The 23,361-nt window shown below is 41.8% G+C and overlaps 3 protein-coding genes, 1 long non-coding RNA gene and 1 pseudogene across 5 annotated transcripts; 4 read left to right on the plus strand and 1 right to left on the minus strand.

Annotated features, from left to right (window-relative positions):
- The first annotated feature begins 1,982 nt into the window (after nt 1–1,982).
- LOC127762035 (uncharacterized) lies at nt 1,983–3,292 on the plus strand. Its single transcript, XR_008015351.1, has 3 exons — nt 1,983–2,261; nt 2,378–2,945; nt 3,224–3,292. It is a non-coding gene; the product is annotated as an uncharacterized LOC127762035 (long non-coding RNA).
- Nucleotides 3,293–4,596: 1,304 nt separating this feature from the next.
- LOC127761632 (defensin J1-2-like) lies at nt 4,597–5,278 on the plus strand. The gene is made up of 2 exons (XM_052285957.1): nt 4,597–4,669; nt 5,025–5,278. The coding sequence occupies exons 1-2, from the start codon at nt 4,618–4,620 to the stop codon at nt 5,276–5,278; spliced, it is 306 nt and encodes a 101-aa protein (XP_052141917.1). The 5' UTR covers nt 4,597–4,617.
- Nucleotides 5,279–7,502: 2,224 nt separating this feature from the next.
- On the plus strand, nt 7,503–8,123 carry LOC127764518 (defensin D2-like; annotated as a pseudogene).
- A 2,359-nt stretch (nt 8,124–10,482) lies between these two features.
- On the plus strand, nt 10,483–10,981 carry LOC127764517 (defensin-like protein 1). Its single transcript, XM_052289407.1, has 2 exons — nt 10,483–10,534; nt 10,749–10,981. The coding sequence occupies exons 1-2, from the start codon at nt 10,483–10,485 to the stop codon at nt 10,979–10,981; spliced, it is 285 nt and encodes a 94-aa protein (XP_052145367.1).
- A 3,923-nt stretch (nt 10,982–14,904) lies between these two features.
- Nucleotides 14,905–20,417, minus strand: LOC127763283 (cation-transporting ATPase HMA5-like). 2 transcript variants are annotated; one of them, XM_052287934.1, is made up of 9 exons: nt 20,067–20,417; nt 18,656–19,270; nt 17,741–18,170; nt 17,215–17,537; nt 16,742–16,800; nt 16,317–16,659; nt 16,010–16,210; nt 15,630–15,887; nt 14,905–15,517 (listed from the first exon to the last, which is right to left on the minus strand). In XM_052287934.1, exons 1-9 carry the CDS (start codon nt 20,361–20,363, stop codon nt 15,041–15,043), a joined length of 3,003 nt encoding a protein of 1,000 aa, XP_052143894.1. In that variant the 5' UTR covers nt 20,364–20,417; the 3' UTR covers nt 14,905–15,040. The 2 variants fall into 2 exon arrangements, with proteins under 2 accessions (XP_052143894.1, XP_052143893.1); XM_052287933.1 differs by having other exon boundaries at nt 17,215–17,540.
- Nucleotides 20,418–23,361: the final 2,944 nt, after the last annotated feature.

Consider the following 23,361-nt stretch of genomic DNA (forward strand, 5'->3'; position numbering starts at 1 on the left):
GCAAGGTGTTATTCGTAAAATTGCTGACGATCTAAAATAGGAGGGCCACTGTGAAAAGTTCTCTAGAATTTCACCCGTTAGATCTCTGAGGAAGATCCCTAGCCGTTGGATCAAGATTATCCGATCGCTCTTTCTTCCCCCTCGATTCATCGCCGCCGCGCCGCCTCGCCGGCCGACGACATCCCCGGCGAGATCCGCCGCCGCCACCCTACTCTCCTCCTCCGGATTCGGCGCCCCGCCGGCCGCCGAGGCCTCCTCCAAACCCTTACCCTCCCTCCCTCCGCGCGGCGCCGCATCCTTCTCTCTCCTAGTTCGCGCGGCGACGATGGCTTGCGTGGCACACGAGGAATCCATTGATGGGTAGATGAAATCAGCAAATGCATATTTACCCCTGATGAAGTGAGCTACTCTACTAACTTGTCGTAATCTTTTTGTTGCTGTTGTTGTTGCTAAGTAGGAGTAAAACTTATTTTTGCTAAGCATGCTGGGATGAGTTTGTGACATTTTCGGTTGGTTTTGCCACTGAGAATATATCATTGATTCTTTGTGCTTGAGAGAAACAAATATATGTAGAAATAAACATTGCATGCAAAGATGAATTGAAACGAGACAAACTCTTGTAAATTGTAGCTGCTTTTCATTGAACCTCTCTGCTTCAATGAATGAACTTAATTAGTCTCTTGTATTTATCTTTTTTTTTTCGAGGGGATAGGCAGGGAGCTCCTGCAATTCACTATAGAAGAAGAGAGAGTTGATCCAGTTTATAAGGGAAAACCGGACCCAAAAACCTTACAACACCACGGTTAATTAAAGGAAAACCGGCAAAAACCTCGACATTGACAAACTGAACCTAAGTACAGCTGTCCAACAAGAGATAAACTCCTAGAACGAAGCCTTCAAGAAGGTCACGCCGACAGAACGACGACATCGTCCGATCCTAACGAATCTAGGTTTTCACCCGGAGAAAACTCTTGAAGTGGAGTTGAACGAGGGCTCCAGTAGCAACGCCTTCAAGAAGGTGAACGGCACCCAAGGGCGTCGCCGTTGCTAGCACCGAGAGCGGAGCAAGACTTTCGCCTTGAAGCACCCATCAACCATAGCATCCATGACGGGAGCCACCAAATGTCACCTGCACACCGAGGGTACCTGCAATATGCACACCACCTGCACGACAGCCGGATGCCAAACCACCCCATCCCCACTCGAGGACGCGCCGGATCTGGGCAAGGGAGCCAGATCCGGCCGTCCCCCTCACCACCAACGCCGGCCGACGCCTAGAGGGGCGCTGGAGGACGCCAGTGGCCGCCGCGGGGTGCCTGCGTGCTCACGCCACCGCAGGCCGCCGCCGGATCCGGGCGCGCCGCCGCCGTCCCAATGCCGTCGCCACCCACAACACCACCCGGCGCACTCACCTCAGCCGCCACCGTCGCCCGTCCCCGCCGCCGTCGTCGTCCCCACCGCCGTCGTCGACCCCGCCGCCGCCGCCGCCGACCCCGTCACCAGCCCATCCCTGGGCGGCTCCCCAGGCCGTCCGAGCGCGAGGAGACGAGGAGCGCCCCGCCGCCGCCGTCCTTGCGGCCACGCGGCCTCGCCGGCAGCCGCTCCGGCGACAGCGAGGCGGAGAAGGGGGGTGGGGTGGGGGGAAGAGGGGCGGCCGGGTCGCCTCCCGAGCCGCCCCTGGGGAGAGCCGACTCTGGGGGAGATCTCTTGTATTTATCTCCATCTGCTGTAAAAAGATATCCATTTGCTGATATCCTCTCTGGTTTACAGAAAATAGAAATGTCCTTGGTGGTTGGTGCTCTTTGGCCTCCTATATATACGCACTCTACACAAGCAAATTCCTTCATGCAAACCAAAAATAGTAGCCAAAAATGCGCATCCGATGAGATGAATGCGCGCCTCTAAATTTGGTTCAGCATATATAAACCTTTCTCTTCGATGCCATTTTTAAACAATTCCATGCCTTGTTTCCATTTCTAAAAGAGAAACGAAACAGTTTCCCTTCTTTTTTCCCCTTCTGGTTGGTTCTCCCTTAGTTGATGCCAAACCATAACTTCTTTCCAACTTCAACAATAAACTCCTCCACGCCTTATTTTCCGATAAATGTTTCACCTTACTCGTCCTATAAATTGTCATGCCAACCTACCCTAAGATTCTTTCTAAATCTTATAGCAACCGGCATATAGGTTTCGGCATGGTTTGCAAGGTTACCTCCATTTTTTCGTCTATCTTAATTTATCCACTCCTCACCGTGTCTTGCGGTAATTGCAGATATATGCTCCTCTTTGCTGATGATTATAAATATTTAGGATAAATTTCTCCGTATGCTTCTCTGCCTTGATCACGTAATTTTTTGTTTGTTTGTTTGTTTGAACAGATGCAGCTAATGCCCCTGCCCCTTGTCCAACGTTTCCTGCCCCGGACACAACCTGCGAAAGTCCTCAAGCCTGTGCTAATCAGTGTGTTGCCAATGGCTACCTGATCGGATTCTGCGAGATCTTTACTTTGGGACTTAGGGATTGCGTGTGCGTGAAATGCCCAAATGCCCAGATGATGCATGCTGACCATCTTCCATTGCAGAGTCGCTTCCAATAGAGCAAATACTACTAAAAACTTATTGATTGTGCACCTTACGGCAGTGCTAGGGGATGTAAAATATTTCCATCATTTAAAAGAAACAGAGCGATCACTTTTCGTATATGCGTATATGATGAACACCACCATAAATGGGAATAAACTGGTGATTGTTGATAGCTGAGTTTTGGTAAATCAAGTGTTGAGAAGTAATGGATATGTAAATAAAGCAGCTTGGAAAATCAGCAGTGTGCAACTTCGGCAGAAGAAATGCTTTTGGTGGTTTGAGCTCCGAGAATCAGATTGCTCAAACTGATCAGTGAGGATTATATGTTTTTTTTTTCTCAGGATGATTGCGCCTCACATTTCAGGTAACTTTGTCAATCAGAAACTATTGCAATACTTATTCAATTCTAGGACTGAAAAACAAAAAAAAAACATATGCTTTCTCTGATATCAAAATAAAAATGTATGAGCATTTATTATTCTTTCAGAGTGACTGAACCAGGATGTCTGCATTTTGTACTTTCCCTGAGATACTACCAATTAGTGCAACACACTGATGCAGACTAGCATACACATATACAAACATGCCATCAAGCACACACTGTATAAAGAGCCATCTGGACCCTCACCCAACAAAATTCAGTTCATTTCAGGTCACTGTTGATTCTGCCATGGAGGCCAAAATTGGAGCCACAGCCATGGTCCTGCTCCTCCTGGCCTTTGGTGAGTTCCTCACTGACAAAATGTAAAGCAGAAATCTTTACTAGTTAGTAGCACTAATCAGACACCGAACTGGTTACAATGGTAGCTTCATACCACCTGAATCTTAACCTGATATATAGCCTGATGATACTGACTTGTTGATGTGAGCAGGTGCTTCTAGTGAGGCCAAGAAATGTGAATACTGTACCCAAACCTTCAAAGGCATCTGCATCCATGACGATCGCTGCAATGAGTACTGGCCTCAGGGAACTTCACCTGCGTCCACTGCCCCAGCGTCTTCCCCCGCCATTGCATGTGCACCGAGGAGTGCGACGGAGCTGGGGACGATGGATCATCGCCGGTGAGATCCTGATGGTCGATTGGTCACTGAAGACACCGGCAGAAGGAGATATAACTATGCATACTTGATGGCAATACGAGCTGATCAATTATTCCAAAAAAATACGGGCTGATCAAGATAACAGGGATGGAATGGAAAGAATAATTAGTGTTGAAGCATGGTGTGAGTTAAGTTTTTCAGTTGAATGAAAAAAATGAAAGGGGAAATGCAAAGAACACCATCACCGTGGTTGAAAGATTGGGTGTTACTAGTTTACTAGTGAGTTTTGATGCTTTTTTTTACTCAATTACGGTTATCATGAGCACAATTTCAGTAACATTGCACCTGTGTCGCGGCAAAGTTCAGAAGCACTGGGTAGATGTATATATGGGATCACGCTTGTAAAAATTTCCAGAATCTTAATGTGACAGTTTTTTCTTTCAATCGATATATCAACTTTTGTTTTCGCGAGGATATGTTACTTTTTTTAACAACAACATGATTAATGTGTTGATGAATGGTTTGGCCTTCTCTTTACCAATGGCTATATTGTTGACCATTAACATTACTTATTTTATAACCGGGACACAATTAAGTCTTGGTACCCTAGGAATTGGAGAAACTTTAACCAAAATTGTATGAAATGGCTGCACAAATTATATTAAAAATGCTAGTACTAAATACTAGGAGTAGTATACTGCAACCTCCAATAAACAAGATATACATGACATGTCAAATAAAATATATGCACGTTTATTTTTATAATGCCTAGGAACAAGATGTGGGCATTAATATGTGTTGAATTAAGAAGCATCCAAAAACAAGGTATCCATATCTGATTATTTTTCAAGGTGGCAATTAATGCAAACAATCCTTATTCTACATACAAATTAATTAAACATGCTCAACTCTGCACTGTATAAATTAACCATCTCCACCCATCTCTACTCCATCAACCAGCAAAAGTCAGTTCAGTTCAGTTCATCTCATCTGCCATGAAGGCCAAGGTTGCAGCAACAGCCCTGTTCCTGCTCCTTCTGACCTTTGGTGAGTCTGATCAACTATTTCCTCCATTTCATATTATAAGTTATTTGACTTTTTTCTTAGTTAAACTTCTTTAAAAATTGATTAAGTTTGTAGAAAAATATAATAACATTTTCAATACAAAACAAACAATTATCAAAATTTAAATGTTAGTTTTAATGAAAGTAATCTGATATTATAGATGTTACTAGTTTTTTTTTCTATAAATTTGGTCAAAATTAAAGAACTTTGACTAAGAAAAAAGTCAAATGACTTATAATATGAAACAGAGTATTAAACAAAGACATTTACTAACCTAATCATGTTTAATTTGTTGAGTACTTGTCTTCTGAATTTTGATTAATTTATGTATTATCAGGTGGTGAGGCCAAGATATGCCATGATCCCAGCCAAACCTTCAAGGGGATGTGCCTCAGTAACAGCAACTGCATCTCCAGCTGCATCTCCGAGGACTACACCGGCGGCTACTGCGGCGGCGTCATAGACCGCAAGTGCATGTGCACCAAGGAGTGCGACGACGCGCCGCCGCCGCTGCCGTTGCTGCCGGCGCCGAAGAGCGGGCGGCGGCGTCCGCCGCCACGGGCGCCGGGGGTGACGACGACGATCGAATGAGGACTGAAGAGAGGCTGTGTTGTGTGTGGTGTGTGGTGGCTATTCTGATTCATGTTCAATTTAATTTTCGATCGGTCGAAGATAATTAAGATAATGGAATTCAAATAATGGTTAATGAGATTGAGTGATTGAATACCTGGTGCAATCCACTGTCATGTTTCTACTTGCAAGTAGCTATGTGTCCACGTGTAACACACATTTGGCTGTGTACATCCGATTGGATGTAGAGGCTCGGTTTATCCCATTTTCTAAAAAATGTGTAACACGCATGGTGTGATGGTGCTAAGATGAATTAAACTGGATGTTTTCATTGATGATAATCCAATGCAAAAACTAAAGGAAAAATTTCAAATACGATACCCAAAGTTTGTGGTTTTTACCGTGGGAAAAAAAACACAACTATTGAACACCCTGAAAAACTAGCAATTAGCTGTGAGTCACCCTGACTATTGGGCGACGATGACTAGCTACAAGCAAAGAATTAAACTGAAAAAATTCAAAAAAGAGAGAAAATAATTAAACTGAATTTTTCATGCAATGAGAAAATCTATATGCATGAGGCGTGCCTGTTGATGTATATGAATTGAAACACAGAAAAATTCAAGATATATACGAACAATCCATATTTCTCCTTTTACTTTCCATGACAAAATGACAGTGATATATAAATATCCTATTCTCATGTTAAATCAACAAAATAAAATATACCTTTATGTTCGTGTGAGGTTTTCAATCAATTTTAGACAAAACCTGCAAGCTTTAAAGTTCCTTTAATTTAAACCTACAAGTCACAAAGTATACCATCACAACTTGTGAACTGAGCTATTTCTTGCGGTGGTTCAAATTCTTAGCTTGCAACGATGCTCGTATTTTGGAGGATTTAATCTCAGGAATTACTACATACACACAGAAAGGTGTGTTCAACAATAATCTTATGTAGACGTGTGGACTATACATGAAACGGATCGAAGTACCGTGACAAGTTGCTAATTATGATGCTCAATTGTTAAAGATTTCTTGGACATAGGAAAACCTTAACCAAGAAACTAGCACGTTTATTTTAAAACATTCCTACAAAAATCACATCCAAATTCGTAGAGCATCAAGGCAAGTTAAAGCATATTATTTTTGGGCAATTTTGTTGTTACCCCTAATTTGATTTCCAATATTGATTTTATCCTATTTTTTAGTTTTCAATTTTGCTCCTGTTTTTTTTTAAAACGAAGCTAAGTTTTACCCTTACTTTGGATGGACATGTTAACGGTGTTAAAACTTTAACGAAAAGAAATCCATACTTTTACTTGCTTGCACATTTGACACTATTTTTATTCATCAATTGTGCCCCCATTTGTACATGCGGCTCGCAGTTTTGATAAGCTTTTACAACTATTTTTTTGTTGGAGTAAATTACACTAGCGGTTCTTAAACTTGTAACGAAGTTTCACTTAGGTCCACGAACTTGCAAAACGCGCATCAAGATCCTTAAACTTGGTTTAGTGTATCATTCCGGTCCAAAGCCTAGTTTGATCATGGTCTTGCCTATGTGGCATGCCACGTGGACGATGACATGGCTAAATTTTCTTTTCCCCTTTTTTTCTCCCCATCTTTTCTCTCCTTCCTCACCTCGGGTGAAGAAAAATGCGGCAGAAGGGAGAGGAAGGAGGCAAAGTGGAGAAAAAAAAGGATAAGAAGAGAGAAAAGAAGGAAGAAGGGAGAAAAAAATAAAAAAATCCATGTCATCGTCCACGTAGCATGCCACGTAGCCAAGACCGCAGTCAAATGAGGATTTGGACCGGGATGATACATTAAACCAAGTTTAGAGATCTCAATGCGCGTTTTGCAAGTTCGTGGACCTAAGTGAAACTTCGTTACAAGTTTAAGTACCACTAGTGCAATTTACTCATTTTGTTGGCTTTTTCCAGACTATAGGAAAAAATAACAAACAACGAAGGGTAAAAAATCTCCCAAAACATGATATGCCATATCAAATAAAATATATCCACATTTATGTTTTCAGGGCTGCATGAGTTGTGTGAATTAAATTTTGCCATTTCTGCAAGTATCCAAAATTAAGGTATGCATATCCATCTTGGATGCAGGGTGGCCATTAATAACTAATGCAACATCACTTGGGTGCACTCACATTTATCAAACATGCTATACCTCTACAATACAAATAGCCATCCATCCTTCTCCTCCTCATCCAACACATCCAATTCAGCTCATGGAGGCAAAGGTTGCAACCACTGTGTTAGTCTTGCTCCTCCTCACCCTTGGTGAGTTCACTATCTACTACTCTCTCCATCAAAAAAAATACTCGATCTAGACGGGAACGTGACCTTTCCTGTACAACGAATATGGACACATCTATCCAGATTCGTTGCGTTAGGAAAGATCACATCCCCGTCTAGATTAAGTTTTGTTGGGACGGCGGAAGTATACAACACCTTTATCATTGCCGATACATAACCAACATGGCTGCAAACTACAGATTAAAATTGGTGTGACTAAACAGACAATGATACTGCTAATTATTAAGTATAGCTATAAAATTCTCATAATCATCGGCAACCTCATATGTTGTATACTGCTACTTCCACCGATTAAGCATCATCGTCAATTGATTTATATTTGTTATTTGTGATGAGTATAGGTGGTGAGGTGGCTGCTGCCAAGATGTGCCATGATCGTAGCCAAACGTTCAAAGGGATGTGCTTCCGGACCTCCAACTGCAACACCAGCTGCACCAACGAGGGCTACACCGGCGGCCACTGCACAACCTTCAGACGTCGATGCGTGTGGAGGGGACAGCCCGCCGGATGATCCGCCGCCGGCGAGGGCCTGATCGGGGCCGGAGAGGATGGCCGGCAATGTGGTTTCTTTGATTAGATTGTGTGTTACAGTGTTAGTCGTTTGTGGCAGTATGGATGGAAGTCGAATAACGGATTGGAAAGAACATAGTTGATGCTAATGTGTGCTTGCATGTCTCTTTTTCAAGGTGAGAATTCATGTAAAGAACTTTAACTTTTATTCGACATAAAAACATCCCCGATGTGATCACCTGGACCAGAACTGAAGCCGGTATCTTCACCACAAAAGTGCTTATAATGCACAATTCCTGGGTTCCTGCTCAAAGCCTGAATTTGACGCCATTTGGAAATCAACAGCTCAGCCTAAACAGATTTTCCTTGGATGGTTAATTCTCCACCAGAAAACCCTCACAGCTGAAAATCTCCTTATCAGGCATTGGCCATGCGATTGGATTTAATTTGTTCTTTGTGCAGGCAGGCGTTCGAAGATGCTGATCACCTCTTCAGAGATTGCCTCTTCACGAGATTGGTCTGGACAAGAGTGGTGGAGATGAGAGCACCAGATTTGCAGCCCCCTCCAAATAACCTAGCCACCTGGGTCCAGCATTTGCAGGCTGTTGGAGACAAAACTACGAAAAAGAGAAACCTAAGTTTGCTGCTCACATCTTGGTGCCACATCTGGCTGCAAAGGAATGCAAGAATTTTCAATAGTACGACGTTAAACCCATATCAAGTAGCAAATCTAATTGTTGAAGACATGGATTTTAGAGAATTCGCTTTTAAACCTCCATAAGCTACCTATGTAATCTCTTGTAATAAACCTCCCTCTGGGGAGGACAAACTCTATGCTTTCCTTTGTTTTACTCCTAATATAATCGGCAGAGCTCATGCCGTTTTCAGCTTAAAAAAATAAATTAATTAATTAAACATGCTCAATTCTACACTACTCCCTCCGTAAAAAAACAACCTAAGATGATTAATAAGACAATGGAATTCAAACAATGATTAATGGGGTTTGAGTGATTGAATACTTGGTGCAATCCATTATCTTTATTGCTAGCTTTGCTTAGTAGTAGTTAGTAGCCATATGTGCCTACGTGTAACTTGCATGGTTTGACGGTGCTAAGATATTTGGTGATGTATATATATGAATTGGTTCACGAAAGTTTCAAGATATATATAAACAAATCCTATTAGGCTTTTACTTATGTATGACAAACATGACAATCTCCTTTGAAAAAAAATGGCACTGATATAAATAATCCTTATTCTCATGTGAAATGAAAAAAAAATGCTGCCTTTAGGTTCGAGTAAAGTTTTCAGACAATTTGCAAACTTTCAAGTAATTAATACCTTTAATCCTAAAAGTTACAAAATATTGTTGCAAGTTGTGAGCTGAATTATCTCTTGTGATGAAACTACTCACTCGAGTTCAAATTCTAAACTTAACACAATTGCTCAAATTTTTGAGGAAATTTAATTTTGGGAGAGAGTACATGCACAAGTAGGTGCTTCCGATAATCTCGAGTGCGTTCAATTTATATTTGAAGTATCATTAGAAGTTACTAAATTATGGTGCTCGATTGGTGAACATGACTCACTACTACATAAAGACACATGGAAATTGGCACTATAGGTACCACAAGTACTAAAACTGACCCCTATAAATTTTTTCCCACCTTCACGGGCTGAAAACACACGAAAAATAACCAACACCTTTAAACGATTATAGGTGTTGGTTCTGTAGATATGGAAAGTACCAGCACCTTTAAGCGGTTATAGGTGTTGGTACTTTGATATGGATGTTAACCAAGCAACTAGCACGTCTGTTTGAAACATGTCTACAAATTATGTCCAAACTTTGGTTTTGATTTCTGGAGCATCAAGGCACGGTAAAGAATATTATTTTAGGTGGATATCTTCTACACAGTATCACCATGTTAAATTATCAAATGCAAAAATGCCAAGCATATTTTGATCTCCATTGGCAAATTGTAGTTCCATCATATTTACCATAAGAAATAAATGTGATATGATCTCCCAAAACAAAATATATATATATATATATATATATATATATATATATATATATATATATACCATATCAAATAAATTATATCCGCATTTATATTTTTCTTGGGTGCATGCATGAGATATGTGCATTAAATATTTGCCACTTCCAAGTATTCAAAATTAAAGCATGCATATCCATCTTAGATGCAGGGTGACAATTAAATGACTAAACAACACCCTTTAGGCTATCTTCAATTCTCAATATCATCTAGTGTCCATAGCATTAAATACACAGACATTTATAAAACATGCCATACTTCCACACTACAAATAGCCATCCACCCTTCCTCTTCTCCTCATCCAACACATCCAATTCAACTCATGGAGGCCAAGGTTGTAGCCACTGTGTTAATCGTTCTCTTCCTCACCCTTGGTGAGTTCACTATCTGCTACACAATAATGCCTTGCCATTATCACTGCCAATTCACAATTAGCATGACAACAAACTATTAATTCTACAGTGACTAAGCAGGCAGTGATACTGCTGAGCATCATCATCGATTATCAGATCATACATAAGTACTAATTACCTTGTACTATTCCTAATCAAGTATTGATTGATTTGTTTCATGATTTATGATGAGCAGGTGGTGAGGCAGCTGCCAAGATATGCCATGATCATAGCCAAACCTTCAAAGGGATGTGCTTCCATACCTCCAACTGCATCGCCTGCTGCACCAACGAGGGATACACCGGCGGCTACTGCAAACCATTTACATATAGATGCATGTGCACTAAAGATTGTGGAGGGGACAGTCCACCTGATGATCCACCACCGGCGATGCCGACATCGCCGGCGGCGACGACGACGGTGGCCTGATCGCCGGAGAGGACGGCAACATATGGTTACATTGTGTGTTAGTTGTTTGTGGCAATATGAATCAATTGGTGGAAGTCTAATGATGAACTGAAGAGAATAATTGGATGTTGATGCACATATGTTGCAACTCAAGTTTCTTGGTTGAAGATAGAATGGCATGCAATGGAGAACTAGTGAGATGTGTTTGCTGAAATTGACTCTTAATTAAACATCATAAATAAACAAAGTAAATTTGACTTAAACATGGCTCAGAAAGTGAAAATAAATGGATGATTGAACATTAAATTGTATGGCCTAGATCGATTTAAATTAGATGGGGGACTGACATGTGGGGCTAGAGGGTATTTCTGACCTCTCACACCGTATCTCTCTGATTCAACCGAAAATGTATATTTTATAAGTGTGGTGTCCAACAACAAATATTCACATTTCGAGAGTGTATTTCCCAAAAGATTGACTTTTATCGTGTCTTGAAGTTAAAACTGTAAAGTCATAATGTCCCGTAGCAAAATTTATCAAAAAAATAAGTTACTATAGATTGCATAACATGGTTTGATATATAACTTGATCAACAAGGCACTGTAGGCGTTTTAAAAAAATAACATGATTAAAAAAAGTTATGCTTCAAACATCTAATAGTCATTACTTTTTTAAAAAAAAATAAAAGTAGTGGGGATGATACACAGTGAATCTACTACCATCCCACCACCAACTCCCTCTGTTAAACATCCAAAAATAAGGATGTGTTTGGTTTGTGGGATGGGTCGGGTTAGGATGCGTTGGTCCTATTTTTAAGGTTGGAGGGATGTATGGAGTGGGATGAACCCAGATGGGAATATACCTCTTAGATCCAAATCCAATTAGTCCGCCAAAATCGGCTGAACCAATCGAACCCACTTCGACGGAGCGAATTGCGTTAGCATCTCAGCGAGGCTTCGCTACTCCTGCCACCGCCATGGGCCACCCGTCCCTCCTCCGCCGCCTGGCCACCAGTTACTGCTGCTCCTTCGCGCATGTAGTCCGCTAGCCCACTCAGGCCATTCATCTACCTCAACGCTAGTCGATGCCGCTCGAGACAGTCGTCCGCTTGCCTGTCAGTCTACACTGCCTCCTTCCACCTACTCGTTCACCCGCTCGCCGAGTCACCGGCTGCGCCTCTCTCCACCCGCTCGCGAAGCTCCTCCTTATGCCTGCTCGCTCACCCGCGCACCACTCCTCCGTCCACACGCGCTGCCGGTCGCTCCCGCACTGCTCCTCCTTCAGCCGCCCGCTATTTGCCGCCCCTCCTTCCTCTGCGAGTTGTGAGCCCCTCTTCTCGTCGGCCACCGCCACTCCTCCACTTGCAGGTCGCCGCCAGTCTCCACTGCTATCCTCCACGAGCTGCAATCTTCGGGTTCTCTCTACTCGCCGGGAATAAACGTCGTGCTAACGTGGCTCCAAACGTAATTCATCCCATCCCTGCCTCATCCCTTCTACCAAACAAAAAACTATGATCACCCCATCCTACAAACCAAACAAGCAAGTGGGGATAATTTCATCCCTAAAATCAGGGATGGTTTCATCCCATCCCTATATAGTCCCCAAATCAAACATATGCTAAGAGAGCATAGGGCTAAAGGGCTCACCTATGACCTTTACGTTGATTATATTTTTTTTCTTCTAATACATATTTTTTAAAATTTCTAATAACATATAGTCATTCAACTAGTGTCTACAAAAATCCTTTCCAAATTGTTTTTCAAGTTATAGAGCATCAAAGCAAGCCAGCATAGTAATTTAGCTTATGGAGAATCAAGGCAGGACAACAAATTTAGGTGGCTATATTCTACACAATATCACCATGCCAAATAATAAAAATTCAAAAACACGGCGAAGCATATATGACTTCCACTGAAATGAATAGCTCCATCATATTTACTATAAGAAATAGATAAAAGTATGATATCCAAAAACAAGATATGCCATATCAAATAAAATATGCCCACATTAATGTTTTCTAGAGTGTCCAAGATGTGTGCATTAAATATTTGTCTCTTCCAAGAATCCAAAATGAAGGTATACATGCATATCCATTTTGGATGTAGAGTAGCAATTAAATGACTAATGCAACACCCCTAGGTGCCACACATTTATCAAACATGACAGTCTTCCACACTACAAATAGCCATCCAACCTTTCCCTTCCTCCTCACCCAACCCAACACATCCAATTCAGTTCATGGAAACCAAAATTGCATCCACTGTGTTAGTCTTGCTCCTCCTCACCCTTGGTAAGTTCACTCACCACTCAAAATGGCTTTATCACTACCGGTTCATAATAAAAGCTGGGTATCACCATTGATTCCTGGAATTCTTCCCAACCTCATATATGGTAATGCTAATTATCTTTTAAATTTGTAGTTAAAACATTGATTCATTTGTGATTTTGTGATGAGCAGATGGTGTGGCGGCTGCCAAGATGTGTCATGATCCAAGCCAAACCTTCAGAGGCTTGTGCGGCCACCCCACCAACTGCATCGCCTGCTGCACCAACAAGGGCTACACAGGAGGCTACTGCACAACTGTTAGACACAAATGCATGTGCACCAAAGCGTGTGGAGGGGAGAGTCCACCTGATGATCCGCCGTCGGCGATGCCGGCATCGCCAGTGACGACGACAAGAGCCTGATCGCTGAAAATATATATGTTGCAATGGAGAATTAGTGAGATGTACTTGCTGAAATTAATGGATTGCAAACAATAAAGAAAGATGATTCACAGTAGAATTAATGGTCTTGTATAAGGGAGAATTCCCAAGGTCCTGATGTGAATAAAATCGATGTCTATGGATTGAATGAAGTTTCAAGAAATCTTGGGACAAATTTGTAATATCTCAAGCTTTCCATTAATCATACACCGAGAACATTCCCATCCGAATGCATATGTCCGAATGCATATGTATTGTAAGGATAAATTAAATATTACATATTATAAACCTAATAAATATCTTATAACAAACTATGCTGATGTAGAAAGCTTGTGAAGAAATCGTAGTTTTGAAAGCATGGCACGAATGATCTGCACATAATCCATTGGAGTTAATCAAAAAAAGAATGGAACCTAGCCATCAAGAGCTTCAGCTTCAGCATCAGCCTATCACCAGTTACCAACTTATTAAGACAGGTTTGGACTTTGGACTTTTTCCTAGCTCATCACTTGTGTTATCCCAAGGTACTAAATATGATTCACCCAAGAACCAAGAATCAGGAAGCTGAAGCTCTACCAAACGGGACCTTTGAGCTCATAAAGATCTAACTGGAACAATTGGGTCACTTCAGCCAAAAAAAAAAAAGAAGGTATGCACACTCATTCTCAAAATATCCATAAGCTTTGCAAACTTATCACCACTATCCAAAACCAAGATGGCATATCTATGTCTTATGCATGGTGATGCAATGTGTCTAAAGTCATAAATGCCAAGACTCCCATAAATATAAATTAGAGTAACAAAGATATACAATTCATTTTAAAATATCACAACAAAAATATGCACATATATCTTTCTAACTCCCTAGCATCCAAAAACAAGATATGCAAATCTGCAAGGTAGCAAGAAATGTAAAACCTATTTCCATGCAAGCCAAAACCCCAGCATTCATACTACCAAAATCGATTCAAGTCAGTTCATCTTGTTTCAGCCATGGAGGCCAAGTTGCAGCTGCAGCAGCCTTGGCCTTGCTCCTCCTAACCTAAGTGATCCGCCACCGATGGGGATGGCACTAGAGAGGGCTTGAGTGGACAAAATTAAGCCGCAGAAGTTCTGGTATAAGTTCTATCTGTCAACAAAATCCTGGAATAAGCACAACAAAAGAGAAATTAAGCTTTATGGTTCATAAATATATACACGAGTTAGCATCGTGTGTAAATCTTCAGTAGAAGTATAGCTTTACCATATATACAGGCATTACGGGGTAAAAAAATGTATCGTGTATTCATGTACATCAACATATAGGCATCTCTCATTTCTACTATTAAGTGAATAATGCAAAAAAGAAAAAGAAAAAGAAGGGGGCAAAAAAATTCACTCTACAGTTATTTGTAACAGGGTTGTGAGCCTTGGTTTTCTGTATCTCCTCAACCACAGAGAGGAACATACTACACTAACAGATGAGAACGCCATGCAAGCACCAGCCAGCCAAGGTGGCATTTGGAGGCCGGTGAATGGGAAGAGTGCTCCAGCAGCAACCGGGATAGCGATGATGTTGTACGCCATGGCAAAGAAGTAGTTCCATCGGATTCGGCTGAACGTCTTCCTTGAGAGGTCAATTGCTGTGATGACATCTTCAAGGTTGTTTCGCACCAGCACATAGTCCGCTGCTTCAATTGCAATGTCTGTTCCTGCACCAATGGCCATTCCGACGTCAGCTGCTGCTAGGGCTGGGGAGTCATTGATGCCATCCCCAACCATTGCAATGACACTCCCATCCTTTTGGAGAGAACGTACGACATCAGCTTTTCCTGCAGGCATAACCTCAGCTCTAACATCCTCAATGCCAACCTGCAGACAACAACTTCAAGCTATTAGGAGTTTGTTTGCATCAAAAGATAAAATAACGATGCTACCTAGCAGCTGAGCAGTAGTGCAGTACAACATGAGAATGCTAACCAACCTCCTTTGCAACTGCTTGTGCAGTCCTCCAGTTGTCCCCTGTAACCATTACTGGATAGATGCCCATCTTTTTTAGGCCTTCGACAACTACAACAGCCTCCCTTTTCAAGGGATCAGTCATTCCAATTGAGCCAATGAGTTCGCAGTCATATGCTACAAGAACTCCTGTCTTCGCGTTCAGTTCGAGGTCTACCAAGAAACTTTCAGCTTCTTCAGGAATATTTATCCCATTTTCAGTTATCAAAGTACGATTGCCCACCTACATAAACAGTTAAGCATTATCAGATTTACTCACGCATAGAAATTTATAAATCAAACATCAGTTACTTAAGAGACAGTCAAGGGGTAACTGACTAGCTGTATCATATTCATATGACTCACCAAGATTTTTTTCCCATTGATCAAACACTGAACCCCTTTGCCAGGCAAGGCAGAAAATTCTGCTACTTCCAGAAGCCACTGGGATAATATCTGTTGTTTTCTTTTCTTGATGTCATCTTTTGATGAGGGGAGTTTGCCAAAGAAATGGAAATGAAATGCGTAATCCAATATAGCTTTTGCAAGTGGATGTTCACTGCTTGCCTAAATTACAATAAAAGAACAGAATAAGATTACCATGCTTTCGCTTCATTTGAAACAAGCATACACATACATTAATGTAATTATCCTAGGGAAATCTTTGAATTACCTCTGCAGATGCTACCAAAGTAAGGAAGTCTCCAAGATCAATTCCTGAGAATACCTTCGTCGATGTTACGGTAGCCTTTCCTTGTGTCAGTGTCCCAGTTTTATCAAATATAACATATTTCACATTCTGAGCCCTCTCCAGTGCATCTCCACCCTTTACAAGTACCCCATGATTAGCCCCAACTCCAGTTGCTACCATGACAGCAGTTGGCGTTGCCAGACCAAGAGCACATGGGCAGGCTATCACCACAACAGAGATGGAGAACATGAGAGAGAAGACAAAGCAATTGCTAGTTTCATCAACCCATGAATTTGGGTATGCTCCCAACGATCCGCAAAGAAACCTAGAGAAGTCAACAGGCATATGTGAGAAACGTGAACACTAGTAACCACAGTTCTGGACTTAAACAGATGTACAAAACTTACCATGCAATGAACGTAACCAAGGACAAGGTGACAACTATTGGAACAAAAATGCCAGCCACCTAAAGAATACATGTATTGTCAGCATTTTACAGCAAGTATTGGTAGTTGTAGCCTAGTAGGGATGCATATGTAAAGACTGAAAAGCAAAATGCCAATTCATGGTAAAAAAGATGCATACATTCCACAAGTAGCTGGACAATTTAATTGACTTCATGTACTTTAATATATATTATAATATTGCATAGATAATAAGTTACTCTGTAAGACTTCATAAAGTATCAACCATGCATTCCAGGTAACAAAGGAAGTGGGAAGTGATGTATTGAGATCCTGTCAAGGGAAATGTAATTTCCTCCATAAGGCACTTATGAACCTAACTACATAAGTTGCCCCGAAACAATTTTTACGGATTTAAGATTTGAATAGAGAAAAAATTATTTGCTCGGAAACCTTGAATAGAAAGATGTACTCACATAATCAGCGAACTTCTGAATAGGAGCCTTAGACATCTGGGCAGTTTCAACAAGAGAGATTATCTGGCTCAAGACTGTCCCTGATCCTACTTTAGTTGCTTGTATATGGAGGATTCCATGTAAATTCATTGTGCCTCCAATTACTATACTGGATACTTCCTTGGAGATAGGTGCAGATTCACCAGTTACCATACTCTCATCAACATGACTTGTACCCCAAACAACAGTACCATCAGCAGGTACCTTGGAACCTGGGAGCACTTTCAAGACATCTCCAGGTTGGATTAAGGATGCATCAATCTCCTTCTCCGCAGCATACTTTCCTTCTATATTCAAGGATAGTATTATGAGTTGGTACATTTGCGAAAGTCTACTAGTATGAAAATGCCTTAAGAGTATGTGTGCATCATTTCAATTCTAAGAAATCGGTTAAGATACAATACCAAGCCAAAAAAGAAATACTATTTGAAGATAATTTGGAAATGAGCTTTCTGAAATTGCTACTACCATAATATGAATTTGTTACCTTTGTCTTTCAGAAGCAAAAGTGCTGTAGCAGGGACCAGCTCTACAAGCTTCTTAATAGCGTCTGATGTTCTGCCTTTAGCAAGCACCTCAAGATATTTCCCAAATAGCACAAATGTGATTATCATGGCACTTGTCTCAAAATATATCGGGGGATGAAATCCAGTGAATGCACCATAAAGAAGCGCACATACAGAGTAGACGTATGATGCAGTGGTGCCAAGAACAACTAGTACATCCATATTTGTAGAGCCATGTCTCAGGGCCCTATAGGCTGCAACATAGAATCGTTTGCCAACACCAAACTGTACTATACTCACCAGTATCCACTTCAACAAGTCTCCTATATAAAATGGTCCCAAGTGCATGAGTAGGAGGGAACGAGTGAAGTGTATGCGAGGGCATACCATGCGAATAAAAAATACAGGAATCTGTTGTAAGGGAACCAGAGGAGAGTCAGTATGCTAGTAGCAGGACATAACTCATGTTAAGTTAATTTCATATCAGTGAGAATATGGCATATGGAAATTGTATCAGATAACACTGACATGTCAGATGGGCCAGCTATTTATATTTACATCTACAGTTATGACAAGGCTAAGGGCCTGTTTGGCATAGCTCCAGCTCCACCTCTCCTGGAGCTGTAGCTCAGCCAAACAGTTTCAGCTCCACCTAGAGTTTCAGCTCCACCTAAAATGGGAGCGGAGCTAGGTGGAGCTCTTTGTGAACTAGAGAGGTAGAGCTGGTTTAGGCAGCTCTATAACTTCACTCCAGACCCAACTCCTGGAGCTAAATTTAGTAGTTGGAGCTCTACCGAACAGGCCCCTAACTATTAGCAGAAAATATACATTGAAGTACTCACTAGAAATATGAGGAGAATCAGAAACCTCTTGGGAAGCAGGACAAACAAACTTACGCTTAGGAATAAGCTAGAGCAAAGAAGATGAAGCATTTTGGAGGCCTCCTGTGCATCATTTGAAGCAGCCCGTATGTAAGGATTCTGTACATGGGCTTTCAGTCTGCCACTGCTTTCCATCTCGATGGTATCCACAATTGACCTCAAACCAACAACTTCTGGATCAAATACAATTTCAGCTTCCGAGAGTACCAAATTTACGTTGAACTGACGCAAGCCTTCCATTTTTTTTAGGATATCATGCAATATATCTACATCTACCTCAGTATGCAATCCCATTAAGCCTAGCAAAACCTTGTCTTGTTCACTACTTTGTAACAGTGCAGCTTCAAAACCAGCATCCTCAATAGCCTGAACAATTTCATCTTTGCTGATGACAGAAGGATCGTATTCAACTTCCCCTAATGAGGTCGCTAATGCAACAACAGCTCTTTTAACACCAGGCAATTTCTTCAAGATACCCTCAACAGAATTCACACATGCAGCGCATGTCATCCCCCCTATCCTAAATTGTCCAGATAAAGTGTTCTGCAGCTTGGGCTGAGAAACAGTAGAGTCCGGGAGTAGTTCTGCCTCGAATCCAGCATCTTCTATTGCTTCTATGATGTCTTCTTCCTGCATGTTCCAACATGGAATCAATTGACTGGATGCATACATCTTAATAAAACAGTCCCTTTCAGGACCTTTCCGATACTTAAAGTAAAAGCAAATTAGTTGAAAAAAAAAGCTCGCAGATAGGTAACAGAGCAAACAGTTGGAGTATTTTAAAGGACCGAACATCTACCTACATTGTAGGGAGACTGTTTGCAATTGCAAGTTTCCAAGTTACAACACTGTATCAAACAGGATTAATCATGAACTGGTTGAATCATAGTGAACAATGTCCCTATGTCATAATGGTGACTGTTGCAAAGTCTGCAGCGCCTTCACAGTTGATACTACACAAATCGCCCTATTTTCCCATAAAAATAGACGTAATCCCAATAGTTATCAACCTCAGTAGAGTTCCCCCCCAAACACAGCAGCAGCAGCTATAAAAAAAAATCACCATAATATTACGCATCCTACCAGCTCAGCTTATCATTTCGGGTTGAAGTATTTGAATCACTAGCTTGATATTGCACAAATCCCACCCAAAAAAAATCGAACCAGCTCTCGAATTTTCCCATTTGGAACGACCTTCCAAATCTAAACCACCCTAACTGACAACGAACGAAAACGAAGCTGAATTTCCCGCCTCGAGAAGGAATCGATTCCGCGGCTCATCTATCACCAACCCAAATCCCCCCAGTCCGAGAAATCCATCCACCGCGACGCGCTACAAGGGGGACGCGATCCCAAATCAGAGCCCCGCGCGCGCGCGCGCGACGCGAGAGAGGGAAGGGAAGGGATCGCGGCGTGGGGGGGTCACCTTGGCGAGCGCGGGGTCGAAGACGACGCGGGCGCGGCTCTGGAGGAGCGAGACGGCGACCCCGCCCACGCCGCGGCGGGCGGAGACGGCGGCCTCGACGGCGGCGGTGCAGGCGGAGCACGTCATGCCCGTGACCCGCACCTGCACCCGCCGCATCCCCTCCTCCTCCTCCGGCCCCGCCGCCGCCGCCGCCTCCTCGTCGTAGGAGCCGGGGCCGAGCAGCGCGACCTCCTCCATCTCGTCGGCGCCGCCGCGGCCGCCGCCGGCGGCGAGCGGCGTGAGCTGGAGGTGGGCCATGGATGTCAGAGACGGAGGCGGCAATAATTAGGGGAAGGGGAATGGGAAGGCCAGGAATATGGGGGAGAATGGTGGGCGTATTTGTATAATAATCCCAGAAACGAGGGGGGTTTCAGGTAAATTTGAAGGATTTTAGGGGTTTTTTTGCAAATTTCGCAGTTGTAAACGTTTTTGTTTGGTTGGTTGGTAGGCAGCATCTGGCAAACTGTCAAAATTAGAGAATTACTTTGTCTAATGACTTCTTAACCCTGGAGGCTTGGACTAATTTTAAGAGCAGGTACAATAGCAGATTATTAACCAGCTACAAACATATTTTAATAAGATAAAATATAAGAGAGAAGAGCAACGGGCTACAGATCTGAAAGGACCTTAATGTCGCCTAGAGGGGGGTGAATAGGCGTTTCTAAAAATTATCACAACTTCATAGCATATTAGAATGATGAGAACTTTTGGTTCAAATAGGAACTTCCGATATGAGATTGAAAGTTCCGGTCTCAACCGAAAAGTTCGGCGGATAATGGAATAAAACACTAGCTATGAACTTGTAGCTCAAATAAAGAAAATGTATATGAATCAAAAGGTGACAAATAAGGTATCTAAACAAGATATAAGGTCACCAACTAAATCAATTAAGCATGCAAGTAGATCGGGTAAAAACAAGCTCATGCACAATATGAGAGAATGCATAAATGGGCAAACCAAGAGAGGAGACGCGTGATTTGTTTCCCGAAGTTCGGATCCACGAATCCTACGTCTCCGTTGAGGAGCCACAAGGCCGGGCCTATTTTAACCCTTTCCTCACGAGGTTGCACAAATGCACTCCTCGGTTTCACTCTTGATTTCTTCCCTTACGGAGGCGAAATTGAAGCCTTCACAAACTTTCCGTGGCACACCACAACCTTGGGTGCTCACCGGCGACGCCTAGCCGTCTAGGAGACCTTAGTCCCCAAGAGTAACAAATACAATCGAAGATTTGCTTGCTATGAACTCGAGTGCTCAGAGTATGGAGTGAAGCTCACTAGCTCTCAACTTCTCAATCTCTCAATCCAACTCTCTCCCCTTCTCAAATCTCTCTCACAAGAGGCACCACAAAGGATGGAGTAAAGCTCACTAGCTCTCAACTCTTCACTCTCTCAATCCAACTCTCTTCCTTTCTCAAATCCCCCTCACAAAGAGGCACCACAAAGGATGGGAAAGGGGATGTCTATTTGGGTTTGGATGTGTCTAATGTTGCCCAAGAACAGCAGCCACTCAAAGGAGGGGTGGAGGAGTTTATATACCCGAGCCTCTCAAAAACTAGCCGTTGGAGGCCAAGACTGTAATTTTCGGATTTTCCGAAAAGCATTTTCGGACAAGCCCGAAAATCTACAGAAGCAAATCTCAGATTCGCAGCCATTTTCAGAATGTCCGAAAATTTTCGGAGTTATCCGAAAAATTTTCAGAGTTTCCGATAATTTTTCGGACTTTCCGAAAAGCACAAAGTAAAACGACTATAACTTTTCGCTCGGGAGTCCGTTTTTTATGAACTTGGACTCTATGGAAAGCTCACTCAGAGGACTACCCAACTCAACCAAAAACAAGGTCTAAAACCACTCAAAGGATAGGTTAAAGCTTGGGTTTCTCTCAAGGTAGCACTATGATATGTCACTTTGAGCACCGAGATATACACAAACACCTCGACGTTGCATCCCTCTTAATAGTACGGCATTCCTAAACTCAAATGTAAATAAGAAGATAATTATACCATTAGGAATGCTTTTTTTTATCTTTCTTTCATTGTCTTTAGAGACGCCAATGCCGATATAGTTTCACCATATATTCTTCAAATGATTGATGCGGTTACTTGTAGCTTCAAATGGTCTCGCACGGTCCATCATGACAAAACCGTCACTCGCCCTTCACCACCGGATTTGGTTCTTCGGCGCCAAGCCCCTTGCTTGCCCTTCACCGCCGCATGGTCCATCGCTACCGAGCATCACTTGCCCTTCACCGTCTTGCCATAATAGCCACTTCGTATCACACATCTTCAATATCTTCACTTTGTCATTCTTGGTATTGTTAGGTGTAATGATATCACTTGAGCATCAACACCTTTGTAATCCTTGGGACCTATTTCTTTCATTCAACTCAATAAAAATATTAGTCCCAATGATCCGGTTGTCAACCTCCACATGTTGACCAACCGATCGCATGTATAAAAGGATATGAATAAATGATGAGTATTAATCAACACCACAAGTGTCATATACTCAAATATATGTTCAAATGTAAAGATCCCAATTAAATGAAGGTGAATAACTTGGATCGATTACATGCATAACTAAAGTATAGGATTTGCTCCCCCTAAATGTATGCATACAAAATATTTGTGTGAAGCAAGAGTATGCATAACAAGATATTAAACATTGAGAGCTCATCCTATACAAGAATAGAAGGCATTTATCAAATATAGACAGTAAAATAAAAACATACCTTTATCATCTCCATGTTCTCAATGTAAAGAGACTAAACAAGATATGGCTCAAACAAAACATTAGTCTCACATGCTTATGTAATCACATGAAAATATTATATATGAATATATCAATATGTGCACGGATAGAAAGAGAGATACATATAGCTTGATCTCCATGCATTTCATCCTTGTGATTTAGGTACCCCATCAATGAACGTTTCTCTCTCAACTCATATGAAGTCCAGAAATCACCTCTCACATATTCCACTTTCATATTCATATGAGACTAGTAGACAAAGAAATGCTTATAACAATGTTAGTCTCATGTAATTGGATTTGTCATTAATCATCAAAACCAAATTAATGGCACTCGAACTTTCAAGATCTGTAGCTAGCTACAACACGGACTTTAAGACGCAAATGTGTGTATGATAGGTGGGACCATATATTAATGATATATTAAACAACTAGTATGAATTGGCTATTAGATTAGTTATAGATGAATTGGAGATAGTAGTGGACTATGCTATTAAACTTGCTCTA

The sequence above is a fragment of the Oryza glaberrima genome, chromosome 2, assembly GCF_000147395.1.
Source record: "Oryza glaberrima chromosome 2, OglaRS2, whole genome shotgun sequence".
NCBI lineage: Eukaryota > Viridiplantae > Streptophyta > Magnoliopsida > Poales > Poaceae > Oryza > Oryza glaberrima.